Source organism: Corvus kubaryi, unplaced genomic scaffold, assembly GCF_017639235.1.
Source record: "Corvus kubaryi isolate FWS band 111438036 unplaced genomic scaffold, C.kubaryi_AGA036_p1.0 133, whole genome shotgun sequence".
Classification (NCBI taxonomy): domain Eukaryota; kingdom Metazoa; phylum Chordata; class Aves; order Passeriformes; family Corvidae; genus Corvus; species Corvus kubaryi.
Window position 1 is genome coordinate 14,098,160 of NW_024580667.1, and position 14,780 is coordinate 14,112,939.

The 14,780-nt window shown below is 40.5% G+C and overlaps 1 protein-coding gene and 1 long non-coding RNA gene across 2 annotated transcripts in view; one reads left to right on the top strand and one right to left on the bottom strand.

Moving 5' to 3' along the window:
• Positions 1–798: 798 nt before the first annotated feature.
• Positions 799–6,663, bottom strand: LOC121666809. Its single transcript, XR_006016805.1, has 2 exons — positions 6,404–6,663; positions 799–2,680 (listed from the first exon to the last, which is right to left on the bottom strand). It is a non-coding gene; the product is annotated as an uncharacterized LOC121666809 (long non-coding RNA).
• A 1,174-nt stretch (positions 6,664–7,837) lies between these two features.
• The window catches only part of VEGFD (vascular endothelial growth factor D), a 29,630-nt gene continuing 22,687 nt past the window's right edge, over positions 7,838–14,780 (top strand). Inside the window, exon 1 of the mRNA XM_042037473.1 lies at positions 7,838–8,560. Within this exon, the coding sequence (XP_041893407.1) occupies positions 8,471–8,560 (90 nt within the window). The 5' untranslated portion in view covers positions 7,838–8,470. The remainder of the gene's footprint in view (positions 8,561–14,780) is intronic.

Sequence of the window (14,780 nt, forward strand, 5' to 3'; positions counted from 1 at the left end):
AGACCTTACAGTTTATGTGGCCAAGTGAACTCTTCTACTCTACACCACCATGACTGGTGGGTGATCCATCAAGCTTTCTGTGTTACCTGAACGGAAGTGCAGAATCCTACGCTTGCAAGCAGATGTGGGGGCAGCAGTCTGACCCACAGCAAACTAAGCTTGCATTGGGTGTGAGACCAGCAGGCTCCAAGATGAATGAGTCAGGGCACTCTATGAGCTGCTTCAGGACACCTCCTGTCCTTTGAGAAGCCCTGATGGCACCTGCTCTTCTGAACCCTGATGTCTGCAGTGGATGGGCATTAGAGATAAGTAGTTTGTTCCACACAGGTGACTGACCAGATGATGATGGAACTGAAACGTTCATTTGATCTTTTATGGAGACAGAGCTGGAGCAGCACTAACAATGTGGGGATGAAAACTCTGTAGAAGAGTCAGTTAGCCAGACCATCTTTTATTTTGTCTTCAGTGGGAAATACATAGGGTGAGTTTGACAAACTGTGTTTATGCTTACGCATTATTGATAGCAATAGGATGTGATAAAAATAGGAAATGGTGGGTTTCTTGTAAAAACACAGAACAGCTTTTAAGTGTCAAAAAATCATCTTATTAGAGCTAGAGATGAACTTTGAGATATACACACTTTGAAGCATACATTTACTTATCTAAACATTCATCAGAGATCTCATTTATTCTCCCCTGCTGATGTCAGGGAGCTGATTTGTCCTTTTATTGGCCTAGTGTCTGTGAGTGTCAAAGCAGCAAAACCGTATGTAAATAATACACATTTCATCCTCAAACTTTACCTTGCACCAGAAGGGTTTTATTTTCATATTACTGAGCTGTTGTTACTCCAGTGTCCTCAGATAAGGTATAAGTCCTGAAATTAACTTTCAGTGCTTTGCTGTAATTGTGTGCACACTCTTAGGGTGTTCCCTGCAAGGAGAATTATGCTAAACCCTGCACTGGTTCTCTGACCATCTGCTCTGTATGTATATATTGCTCCAAGGATGTCGCTTCAGGGTGCTACAGAAGTAAGTAGGAAAATCACCTGTAGAAAATAAAGGTATAAATCCCTCTATTATCAGCTTCTTGCTGTCCTACTTCCCACAACATGATTTTAGTTATCCTTGGACTTGTAACAAAATTTTCTGCCTCTGAACCTTTTAACTTCTACTTCTCTGCCTGATTTCTCTGATCACCTAGTAGCCTTTATTTGTGAAAATATCTGTACAAGGAGCAGAAGTCTCTGTTTAGGAGAAATTATGCTTGAAGGTAGTTGTTTCTAAGTCTTTTTACTGCTGAAAGTTCCTGCAAAAAGCTGCTTTGTGTTCAATGAAGACAGGAAGAGGCAGGGTGGGTGACTACAGGTATCTTTAAGCCGTCTTGTGTGGGGCTTGGCCTTGGAGTTCCTTGCTGGCCTTGAGGGGCAGGATGTTTTCACTACATACTCTGGCTGTACCCACTGGGTCAGGAGTCTGGGACAGTCTGGCACAGAAACTGTTCCCAGGGGGTTGTTTCTTCTTATTTCAAGGCCACAGCTCCCTGACAGGACATCAGAACGAGGAAGCAAGAAAAATCGGAGCCCTGGAACTTGTCCAGGCACTTGAACTTGAGGTATTCTGTATTGCATTTAACCAAGAACGTTTTTAAGCAGACTGGATATGATTAAAAAGTCCAGAAAAAGGCCAAAAGATAATTGTAAATACACTTGGCTATGAGATTATTTATATTGTTCTGTTCTGATAGACAAAGTTATGCCCACAGTTCCACCAGATGCTTATGGGAGCTTGTGGCAAATTCTAGCCTGGTGTCTGAAGTGCAAAGATGAAATTAATCTTACATTTTCCACTCCTGCCACAAAGGCTGCCTTACCTCAAAGAAGTGTTGTGATGAGATGGATGAAGGTCTTTGGGAGCACTTGAAGGTGATCATGTTATAAGGACTGCTTCAGAAAATGTTCTTCCACAAATTCAGCTTTAACTGACCAGGCCTGTAACATATATTTGCTTTTTGACCTCTGAGAACACAGCAGTCACTAGAATAAATGAGTATTTTCTCATGTAAAATATGTTTCTCCTTGGTGTCTTATAGCTGCTCTTCTGCCACCATCCACTCTACAGTCACTTGAATTATATTGTGGTGAGACTCTACTGGATGAGAAGAAAGTAAATGTTTGAAGTACAAGCTGTAATGTTGCTCTGCCACATGGAACTTGCTCAAGACATTACCAGAGACTGCAAGGTTAAGGATGTTGATATCACCTGCAGTCACATCTTTCTCTTGAGAAATTCTGGGCTTGATGTGCATAGTGCAACAAATGCCTATTCAGTTACACAAGTTGGTGCAAGCTGTGCATGCCTTAAGTCCCAGGGTAATTTAGCCACAGTGCCACGTGTGCTGGAGAAAATGAGAACCTATTATTATTTTCTTCCTTACAAGAACCCATGAGTTCATCTGCTTTGCTTGCAACACCTTTGGGATTCAGTAGTCTGGACACTCACTGTGCTTTGCAGTTATACTTCCGTTTCTTACTGTACAGTAGCTGAGGATGGAGTCTCAGACTGGATGTAGCCATTGAATTCTGGATGTTGAATCCATCCTCTTGGTAACTGCTTCCTTCCTTGGCTTTGTGAACTGTTTCAGACATCTGGCTTGAACAGGTAGTGATCCTCAGACGTACCTAAACACCAGCAGTGATACACAGTCAGTCTGGAGGCAAGGGCCTGGCTACAGTCAGTGGTAGATGTGAAGGATATAATCTGATCAGAGTTCCTCCTCTCCCTCCTCTCTCTTCTGTTTCTCCTATCCCCCACCTCTCCACCTTTTCCTTTCCCTTTCCCTTTCTTCTCCTTAACTGTAAGACCTGTTTTATCTTTATGTTCAGCTGCTACCACTCCTCTGTAGAAAGAAATGAGAATTTATAAAAGTAACAAGCAAAATAAAAACTTGTGAATGCTATTACACACCTCTGTAATTAAAGTTTCATTATTGTTTCAGTTGTGCCCTCATTAACAGGTATGTAAACACAGATGGATGTGAAGACAAGCAGATACAGAGCTCCCATTACTGTAGATAAATATGAATAACAGGAACCCAGAGAGAGCTCTTGCTCTCTGGATCAGGCTGTGTAGGTTAGACTTCTTAGAAGTTGGAATTACACAAACAGACACAAAGAAAGCACTGAAACAAAAGAAGCACAAATTTCTTCATACTTGAGCTAAAGCTGTCGCTCAGCATAGCGGCCATCTCCCAGAAGGTTTTTCCATTTTTTCATGAATTAGACATTATAAATGTGAACAAGGCAGCTGTGCTCTTCATGAGGTTGAGGCAGAGCCTATTCAAAAACAGAGCAGCTACAAGGTGTTTACATCTCTCAAAAGTTCAACAAACAGTGTTTGTTTGTGATTTGTATCTGCCTTTTTGCTGACAGCACTCCTCCATTAACAAGGGCGTCCCTCCCTGGAGCAGGGGAGAACTGAGCCAGTGGATGCTGTGGAGAGCAAGGAGTATGCCTGCCCTTCAGCCAAGGGTGTGTCTGTAGCTTGTGTAGACATTCCCACGTGAACTTTCAGCCAGCTAGATGAAGGTATGGATAGCAGCTTAGCCACTGCAGCCTGGAGCGCAGTAGAGGCACCCAGTGGGATTTCCCCGCTTCCCTGGCGGGTTTTGCATCCTGCTCTGAGCTCCAGGTTTGCTGCAGCAAGTAGACAATTAATGTTCTAATTTAAGGGCAACTAAAGCATAACCTGAGGAGATGAAGCAGTGTTGTAGCTGGTGAGAGGGATGGCTCTGGATCTGGCTCTGTGGTGCTGCCCACATGACTCCACTAGCCCAGCTTCGGCAGAGTCTTCTCGTGCTCTGAATTGGAGATTCTGTGGGTGGGATTTTACATATTTTTTTTCTAAATTCTATCAATCCAGTTTAGAATTAGTGTGATGTTTCAAGCATTCTGCTCTTTGACAGAAATTTCTGATGCCAGAAATAATAAGTAGCCATTTTAATAAACATTGCTTTATTTCAAAAAATGTTCTTAATTTAATAATTAATTGATAATTACTTTAATAATGTGTGCTGAGTGACCAGATTGCCATATAACTGCTATGTCATGAGTGCTTTATTAAATCTAGGTTAGATCCTTTTTAGCAATATTTTATAAACTGTCCCAATTTTTCTTTTTGTATGTAGTTTTCAAGTAAACAGAAATTCCTCTGTGTATGGATTACTTAGAGGGAACGTACAGATCTGCTTATAGAATCATCTTCAAAATACTTAATGACCTTCATTGGGAATTATGTTATCATCCTGAACATTGTGCCATACTGAAACTTCTAATGGTGTGGAGTTTTCCAGTCTGAAGTAGCTGGTGACACAATACTTTATTTGAAGTAAAGGCTAGGAACTGCCTTTATTTATCTCCAGTTTTAACTTTGCAAATGGAGACTGATCAATTTATTTGGAATTTATTTAGGGCATATCATCACAAACCTTCCTCGATCTGAGTAGTCCTATTGATTTATGGCTTACTCTTTTGTTAAAAGCCTGAAATATCTTTGGTGTTTTGTTACATTTTTCCAAATCAGAGATGTTTTTTGTTTGAGGTGTTCCCTTTTAGTTTTTTTTCTGGCAAATAGTGACACTAGTAAAGGCCTATCTGCAAGTCTCAGTTATTTTCAGATTACTGAAGGAATTTACTGTCTCACCTGAAAGGATTTCAGCTTGAAGAATGTGAGTTGTTCAGCATTGTCAGGAAATTCTTCTGTTCCTTGGGTGTGTATGCATGCAAGAAATGCATGAGTTAAATACAGTGCTGTTTTTTGAGTTCTAGTCATCTGCACTGGCCTTTTTTCCCTTTGTGTGCTGTGAAGTCCCAGTATAGAACTCTCAGTGCACCATGGCGAGGAGTTCTAGTAAATAAACTGCACTTGGTCTGCATATCCTGTCATAAACTTACCAGAAAGTATCAAGAAATTATGATGAATCCATTCCTTTACCAAGTTCTGTGTCATTTATATGTTCTCTTCCATCACTAAAACAGAGCATAGGAATCAGGGTTTCTGTGCAATGTATGTGAGACTACTATTTTGGAAGAAAGACTCATACTTCAAATATTATTGAAAAAATCATAATTCTTGCAGATATATAGATTTAAAATTTTAATCTGTATTGTTCATCCATTTGAGACATCAGTGTTGATCAATATTAGAAACAGATTTAACTAAACAAAATTTTAAGCTCTTCTTGCAAAGAGCTGACTCATTGCCATAATATTACCATATTAGCTGCTTACCCAAAGGTGGCATAAATGTTTGAAATTTCAGTTCATTATGCAGTATTTAGCGTTGCTGATGTTAGTGGAGCTGATTATTCAATTACAAAAGTAATTTAAATAGTCATATAAATTTTAGTTAAGCCTCTTTTTAGTGCTAGATTTTAAGAGAAATACAAACCCCAGGCCAGGACAGAACTGAGCAGGTGGTTCTACAATGGCTAACTGAGGTAAAAGAAGAAACTAGAGTGTGTGTATTGTTAACTTGTGTTCATAAATTAAATGAAAACAGAGATGTCTGGCCAGACAGCAAGTCTGTTCACTGCTGTTGCAGGGAGTCTACAATATAATCTCAACATACTTCTGAGATTCGAGCTCCAACACAAAAGGATCTAAATTGTTCTCAAGCAGTAGGCAGGAAAAATGATAAGAAAGCTGTGTAAGGAGCAGGGCTGAGCTGGTGCTGAAGGGAGAACTGATTCTTACCTGGGACTGAGGAGAGAGAGAAGAACTACAAGGAATGGGGTGGGCATAGTGATACATATGGTGAAAAACAGTTTCCCAGAAATTCATTATCTGAGTTGCTCTGCTGTCCTACCAGCTGGTTTCTCTTGCTTTGCCTTTGCTTTCACTAACAGCTTTGAGCCAGATTTAGAGTCCTCTGCAGTTAACAAAAGTATTTTTTCCCTTCTTTGCTGTTCTTTGTATCTGAGTCCTAAGGGAGGGACTAGGTACTTTTTGCTGCAGCATCTAACTCACTCTTTTATAAATGAGTTTGATCCAGTGCCTGAAGGTCAGTTCAGTCTTCCTGCCAAAAAGCCCCCTGAAGCCAGAGGTGGATGACCTTTTCTGATGAATGGTTTGCTTTGAGAAAGATACAGGCTTGGTCTTTCCAAATGTATTTGTAATTTAGAGCTGAATTTGGTAAGTAACAGTGATGAACTAAAACATAAAGAAAATACTACTGAGGTGTTTCCCTCCAACATTTCCAAAGCAAACAGCCTTACTTTTCTAATGCTAGATTGTTTAAAGTCCCTTAAGGGTGGTTTGTGGGCATTTGGCACCAGCCTTACCGGGGAACAGAGCAGCTCATCCCTGAACTGTGCTGGAGACAGGCTGTGTAAGGATCCCACTCACCAGGCTTTAAGGCATGAGGGCACATATTGCTTCTTGATTCTCCTGTGATTCCGGGTCTGTGCTCCAAATTATCCCATAAATGAGAGATGAGTATGGCCAGACACTCCCTCCAGTTAACTGCAGGTCAATAGAAAGTTATTTTCATGGAGTTCTGAGCCTACAGAGGTTATTTTTGGTTTGATCCCTTATGTGGAAGCTGTGCATCCAAGGTGAGGCATATCCATTTCTTTTAGCAGGCTTTCTGCTCCTGTGAGGAGATGGATATTCGTATCAGAAGCGAAACAGAGACATTAAATGAGGTCCAAGATGACCATACATAAGCATTAGATAACACAGTAATTTAAAATGATGAACGAAATAGTTAAAGAATTTTAATTGTAACCTACAGTACAGATACAGGTTGACCCTTGTAGCGTGGGGTCTGCAAAACTGTGAATATCTCTGGCAGCTGGGTGCAGAGGAGATATGAGGGGGAGCAGCAGGTACAGTGACAAAGCAGCATTTTCACTCCCATTTCAAAGAGGTGAAATTCCTGCTGTCCTTGTACTAACCAGTGGGGGGAGGAGGGGGGGAGGGGGGGGGGCGGTGGGGAGGAAGCACAAAAATGAGAAATAGATTGCTTTCACAACATAAGTGGGAAAAGACAAAGCTAAAAAATTACAGAGTTACATATATTTTTTTAAAACCTAATGACTGTTAACAGACAACAACTGGAAAGACTGGATTGAAATAATTTTTTTTCTAATGTCCATTTGTGGTGAATACTTAAGAGGAAATTATTCAACCTAATGGTAGGTAGAGAAGTGTGACTTGTATTTAAGAGAGCACTTGTTTGGACATCAGAGGTAGGAAACCAGGACTCTGAAGTATTATGTACATGACTGTTTTTTGTTAACAACTGTAGAGTCTGATTCTGCAAACACTAAGGTATGTGAAAGTGAAACTATTATCCTGAACACAGTATATATGAGTACAGCAATACAGATCTAACATGCAAAATTATTGGAGCCTTTGTCCCTGTTATAATTTTAAATGATTGATCTCTGTTTTTAAATCTCTGTTTTAAACCGCAGAAAAATACAGAGAAAATACATACTTATCTTGGAGCAGAAATTCTGGTTGTTTTTTGTTGCAATAAAAATAGATTTTGTCCTTTTATATCTGTAGCTTCATGAGCTTTCTTTTAAAAAATCAAAGTCTTGTTTGTTGTCAGAAATAGTTCTTAACTTTGCTTTTTAAAATTTATTCAGAAAACCCTATGACACATAAGATAGAACACATGAAAGAAAGTAATTCTTTCTCTTTTCCTTTCCCTCCCTCTTTTTTTTTTTTTTTCAGAGAAGTAACTTAAAATATGTGTGTGGTGTAAGAACGTGTGCTGAAGTCTCATGTTTCAGGTAATCTTCTTTAAAATAATGGGAGTCTAGATTGCATCAGTTAGTTTTAAAACTGCTATGCTATTGGTAGGAAGAAAATGGGATTTGAGCCAAAATTTGCCTGTGTTACTGCCAAAGTCTGTATCAGATTTAAGACACATGCTTCTGCAAGCTTCCATGAAGGTTGTGAAAAAAGTTTTAATACAGAGTTGGATTACAGCTCTCGGCTCAAAACACTGGCCATTACACTACCATCTTAAAAGCCTGCTGTAACACGGAGCACAGAATCGAGCAGATTTCTCACATTTTCTGGACCACAGACGGATATTGAATGTATCTTTGTGTCTTGATGGAAGATATTTTAACTTCATTAACTGGAATCCATACCTGATCACTTGTGAGTGTGTATGTGTATACATACAGATATAGATCTATTTAAAACCTTATCATGATTTTATTTCAAGTGTATCTAAGATCTGCTCTAAGAAATTACATTCTCTAGAGGAACTTACAGTTGTTTTGAGCAGCAAAGGGACAGATATTTACTCTTGGATGTTGGAATCCTTTGTGAGTTTATAAGAGAAATTCTGGAAGCTTTTCTGTGCTGGTGGAAGAGAAATGCCTTTTGAAACAGACACCTCCAGCTGTACGACAACGACTCCGTAGTAACCTGTGGATTTTAAACATCAGAATGTACAAACCGTGGGCAACTGTGAATATTTTCATAGTTTCTTTTCTACATCTGCTGCAAGGATCCGACTATGAGAATGGATCTGTGAAGGCAAGTGAACTTTATTTACTGTGATTCTTAATAATACAAGCCGCCAGACTTACCTATATTTAATGTGCAAGGTAGTGGGTTTCTTGCTGTTTTGGTAATGTGTTGTTATTTTTTACTTTGGTGATGGTTTAGTTGCAGAGATGTTTAGCAGCATAAAGGAAAATGAATCTACAAGGAATTTAAATTAATATTCTCTGTTTAATATTTTTTTAGTTTTTTTACTAGTTATTAAGTACTTGTTGTATACTTTGTTCTTGAGTTAAAATTTTAGTTTCAGTCATGCAAAATAAAAGAAAAACCTGAAAAAGAAGTGTGAATCAGAGTATTTAGAATATTTGTTAAATACATTTTTTTATTTCAGGTATTTATAATTGCAGGAATTAGTATGCTAGTATTGAAATTTTCCCTGTAAGAACATGTGTTCATCAGTTGTTCACTTGTTTGCCAGATATGAGAGAAACGTTTTTCTTTTGCTTCATTAGAAAAAGTTATATAGGAATTTAAAATAAACAGCAGCTAGTAATAATAAAGCACATTGCCTGGACATTAACTTTTCTTCTGAATATAATACATGAAACAAAATTTAAGCTGAAGCCTCACCGTGAGAGTAGGATCTTTCAGATCTGACTTTAAGTCAATGCGAGAATATCCAGGACAATCACTGCGAAAAATCAGAACAAAAACTGGAACAAGCTTCTACATGTGAAGTCTGTTCAAAAATGATTGATTCAGTGTGTGGTCCATGACAAATTATTTGTTTTTCACTAGCAGAGCAAAACAAGATAATATTTTTGTTTTCACTTCAGAAAACCTCCTGCTTGCAAGCAATGATCACACACTAGTCTGTGAGCCTGCTGCATGCTGACCTGTGCTTTAGAAAAGAATGCTAAGTTGTGTGCCTGATTGCAGATTGCTGCTGCCAGCCCAATAAGTCAGCAGTGGTGAGCAATGTGTGCCTCAGGATGGTTGATGCCTGCTGACTGTTCACAAGCTTTTAATTTACAACCTCAGCAATCAATTTTCTGAAGGCATTAGGACCAGAGTAATCAGCCGTGTTTAATGCATTAACTTTGTGCACTCCATGACAAATCACCAGTTTCGTACTTGTAGGAATCACTGCATTTAAACCAGAACGTGCTTTCTAATACAGAATAGTAACCATTTTAGAATTGGCAGGGATGATAATTCTGTCCTTGTGTGGGACACAAGTTTATTCAGCACAATAGTAAAACCACTGGAAGGTCCTTTAATTAAAAACTTTGAATCCATATCCACTTTGCCAAGAGTAAATGCAAGAGCTCTTCTTGCTAGCTTACACTGGCTTACAGTTTATTCACTGTGATAGGACTGTCCATCCAACATAGGTACAATTGTGATTCTTTTCACTGAAATTTGGCTACCACTGTCAAGCAGCCAGCTTAGCCACAGGCTACTGTTGTTGAAACAATTCACTGACAGTTTCCAATCCTATCCTAAAGGAATCTAATAGATCACACTCAAAAAGGTATCGCACTCAAATGCTGTATTTCACTTGCATTGGCTGCTGATTGCCAAAAGGAAAAGACTGGCTTTCTGCTTGTTCTGGCTCTTTTGGTATAGACAGAGGTTTTTGGCTAAACTGTTTGTTTTTCTTTTAATGTTTTACATAGGATGTTAGCTTTCTGGGTTGTTTTCTCCTGTATGAGAGAACTGTGTGTGTACATATGTGGAAATACACCACAAAAAGTCCTTCATGTTACAGTGTTGGATGGTACACAGGGTTATGACTATTTTTACCATTTGCACCTCACACTGAGTTTGCAGTATGCAGAAATGATGTAGTGCATTCACCTACGCTACCTTATTTTTGTAAAGTTCTTTAAGATCAACAGCAGTATTGCCTGGATAAAACCCATAAGGTCAGGATTCACGTAATACACAGCTAATGAGACCTAGGAAGGGTTAGGCACCAGCAACCTGCTCTATCCCCCATGGTATGAATCCAAGTTAGGTGAGCTCTGCCCAAGACACCTGAAATTTTAAACCTGTTTATGGTTTAAACCATCAGGTGGTATCAGTGTGGTATTATGTGATAGAGTTTCAGGGCACTAAGGATTTAAACATTCTCTTATTCCCCTTCAAATACCCTGATTAAAGGTATGAATGTTAAAAAGCTTATGTACAAGCTGCCATGATCCAGCAAGTATCTCCATGGCAGCTGGCTTTTCCTAACCCTTCAAAAACTTCATCCTCTTCTAGGAACAGGAATCCCATGTACATGTATTCCTTGCCTGTCAGAGCTCCTCCTTCCTTTCTTCATTCCTGACCTGTTCTATTCCTAGCATTTGACCTGTATTTCCTCACTTCCAGGACTCAGGGACTCAGTTTTCTCACTGGTCTCTTTGTGCTATCCAAGTGCCACCCTCTTTCCCACTTGCTTCCTTCTGGATAGGGATCTCCTTCTTCTCTCTCAGACCCTCAGGAGTTCTGTCCAAGCACCTCAGAGACAGCCCTAATGGACACTTTTGTTTTCCAGTCATATCTGACCATGGTTCCCCCTTCCCTTCTCCATCCATAGCTTCTTGCTTTGTCCCTGTGGTTTTAACTTACCCAGCTTTCCTTTTCCTGACCCATTTCTAGTTCTGATCTCCAAAGATGATGTCAGCCTCTTTGGCCAGGTCTTGCCCTCTTCCATCAGTATTCATCTCCTTCCTCTCCTACAGGCAAATCCAGCAGGTTCTTATCCCTGGATGCCACAGCCCTGTGGCCTGAGGAGGAAGAAAGACAGATCCTATGCTCTTGGCCCCATAGGCTGGACCTGGACCCATGGGTGGCCTGCACCCATGTCCTGCTCTACTCCTGAATGGACTGGAATCAGCACAGAACCTGACTGCTGCAAAGCCCTGGGAGATCTCTGCTGCTGCTCTTGGAGGCTTTTACATCTGGGTGGTTTTTTTTCAAAGATAGCAGTAGACACATCTGGACCAAAAAGGTTCCTCAGGTGTCAAAAATTCACATCTGTGATTCACTGTAGGGAAACAGAAAAATTGTTTGCATGGATAAAAGAGGAGCTTCATCCTCCACTGCAGTCAAACCATTGTGACAGAGAAAGCAAAAAAAATTATTAAAATAATTTTGAGGCAGACATCTAGTATGGAAAACTTCAGCCTGAACATCGAGTGTCTGGTGGTCTGAGGCACAAGGAGCACAGGCTTATGGTGGGAAGCAGTGGGCAGCTGCAGACAGGGGCAGCACAGCCACACAGGTGTGCCACAGGGCTCGGCTCCAGACCTGAACTGATGTCAAGGCTGGCCCTTGTGCACCAGTGGCTTGGTTCAGGATGCCAACCTGAAGTCCTCATGGAAGAGTTAGATTTCCACACACATTTTCTGAAGACTGAGAATTATTTTTTAAAGTTTTTTTCATCAGGAAATGCTTTAAACATTCCTTATTGAAGTTTTTGTCCCGACAGTCTCTTATGTTTTGGAACCTCTCAGCTAGAGAACCGCAAATTTCTTTCTGTCTCTCCCCCTCAAATTTTTCCTCTCCTAGAGCAGCAACAGACATAAACTACTTTTTCCAGAATTTTAAAATTAGATGTGAAGAGCTATGTCCTATATTCATCAGAGCCGAGGCAAATTTTTTGCCAAGAAAAGCCAACGATCCATCAGAGCTGCTTCTGCCTTCCAACACTAAAACCGCCTCTCTAATGAGGCTGCAAGTCTTGATCTCTGAGAATTTAAGTCTCATTGCTCCCTGCTCTATTCTGCAGCTTCACATTATTAATAAAGTGTTGGGGACAGGCAAGAGAAAGGGACAACTGCTCGGTCCCAAGTTAAACAGAGTCACAACCTTTTCCTTTTGCAGAGGTGTTCTCCACGTGTTGAACCCTCCTTTGGTTTTGTTAAAGAGAAACCTGCAGTAGATAGGCCTGAGGAGTGTCCCTGAACTATAAAGCTGCCTTCTGATCAAAAGAATGAGGGGTTAGATGGGCTTAGCTGGGAGGTAAACATGGCTGCTTTCTGTTACATGCACTCATTTCCACAGCTAAATCTTTTTTACTTCTGCACTAAACACAGTTAAAGCCTCAAGTGGTCGCTCTTGCTCAAAAAGATCTTCTTAATCTCCTGTCACTGTGAACTCAACAGAGGGGGAAGCCATTTTCCAAACACAGCTGGTACATAGCCCTTGTCCACTGGTGAGAGTGAAGCAGCACTTCCCCATCATCTTGAGGCCCTGGACCACCTAAGTGGAGAATGCCTTGCCCTTGGGAAGGCATGGAAATATTGGAGAGCCATCAGACCACGGGCAGAAGAAATCAGGGAGTTCTTTACATCTCCTTTCTGAGAGCCAGCTGCAGTCTGTCTGTCTGTACAACTGAAACAGAGCTCTGATAGGAAACCTGAGCAGCAGAGCTGGGTGTAAGCTTTTGTCTCTGTAGAGGTTTTCTGACACTGGTTTTCAGATAGATCTACACAGCTCCCTAAAACCTGCTTGCAAATGTTGCTCAGTTTCTAGAAAAGTTAGATTCTAACAAATCATCCATGTCATGGGATTTCTTCCTCAAAGGCAACCCCTGAAATTCCAGCAAAATGCTCAACTGCTAGAAAAAGCAACTTGAATTGTCATTGGAAATAATTTCTCTGTTTAAATGAGGTTTTTGATCCTCAAATCCAGCTTCCTTTCAAAGTTAGGAAACTCTTCTAAACAAATATTATGAAATCGCAGTTTTCAGAAATATTTCATTCTCCCACTTTTGTCTGCTGCTTTTGATTCTTTGTGATTACCATCTCTGATAGGCATGATGAGCCAAAAATGTGCGAAAATATACTTACAGCACTCCTGCAGAAATGACTGTTTGTGTTTTTCCTTCAGAAGTGAGAAGCTATCAAGGAAGTTGTGAGGAAAGCCAATTTGTTTTGACTTATCTGCTACTGTCTTGACAAGGTACACTGAAGGAAAACAGAACAATCTTGTATTGTTGTCATGCTGCACAGCACCCGTCCTTGGCTCTTATCAATTTGGAAAGGCAACTACTAACACACTGCCACTTTATCAAGAACAGTTCTCACTCACGAGAAATAGCAAAAAAATCCCTCCCAGCTGCTGATCCAATCCAGTCCATCTCAGCTAGGATTGTAATGTCTGAGGATAGAGCAGAGCTTGGAAAAGTACACCAGGCTGCGTAGATTAATCAGATGCAGCATTCAAGAAATCCAATAATCAGCAGTTTGAAATTAAGACAGCACTAATTAAACTTTACCATCAGTTGTAGCTCACATCTGAAGGTCTGTGAAAGCAAGGGGAGGCAAGAAGGCAGGTTCAGAGGGCAGTGGGCCATCTGTTTGTTAATTAGTGGTCTTAAGGCAACCAAAACAAGCCATCAGCTCAGGCTTAGCAAATGTTGCTTGTGTCTGTTTTCTGCAGCCTACTAGTGCTTTCTCCCCACAGGCATTTGTGGTTTTTCTAACCACTGGTGTGGTGGTATCAGTGCAGACTCCCACAGGAGGCAAACAAAGCAAAAGTCTGCCTGAAAACAGGAAAACAAACTGGCTGGTGAGACCCCTGCCATGGTGCCTGCAGATTTTGTTCTGATCAACACTGTCCCTATTCCATACAAGGTTTACTTGTGTCTTATCTCCTGTGGATGCCATATTGGCATTTGGGAAAATAAATAAGGTACAGTTGTTGTAGGTGATAACTCATTTATGCTTATTCCCATGAAAAAACTTGTACAATACTTTTTATAGTTATCAAACAGTGGGATCTGTGTTTCTTTTAGGCCTTCTTCTCAGGGCAAGTAAGTCCAGTTAAAAAACTGGCCTTTGCCCTTGGGCTTGGCTTTGCGATGTAGTCCCAAAAATGACTGTATTGCTGAGGGGATGCAGTGAAGTAAATACGACACAGTAACTTTCCTACAGAAACCCTTACTCCTGAGAAATTTCTTCTTCCTCTCACTATGTGCCATTCCCTAATCTATATCTCCACCTGCTTCCTACCTCCCCAGCATGCTTTTTCAAATCTTCATACATCTTGCTGGGATTTGAGGAGTGGAAACAAAATGCTGAGTGCCCCCACTACAGCTGCACAGACCCCCTTTGCCCATGGGAAGACCAAGCAGAATTTTTTTTAACATCCCCGCGAAGGAGATGGGCTTCTGCATCAATGAACAGCAGAACAATTGCACAGGCTATTTTAGTCTCCTTGCATTAAGAAAAGTCCAGCTTCCTTCCTTTGTGAA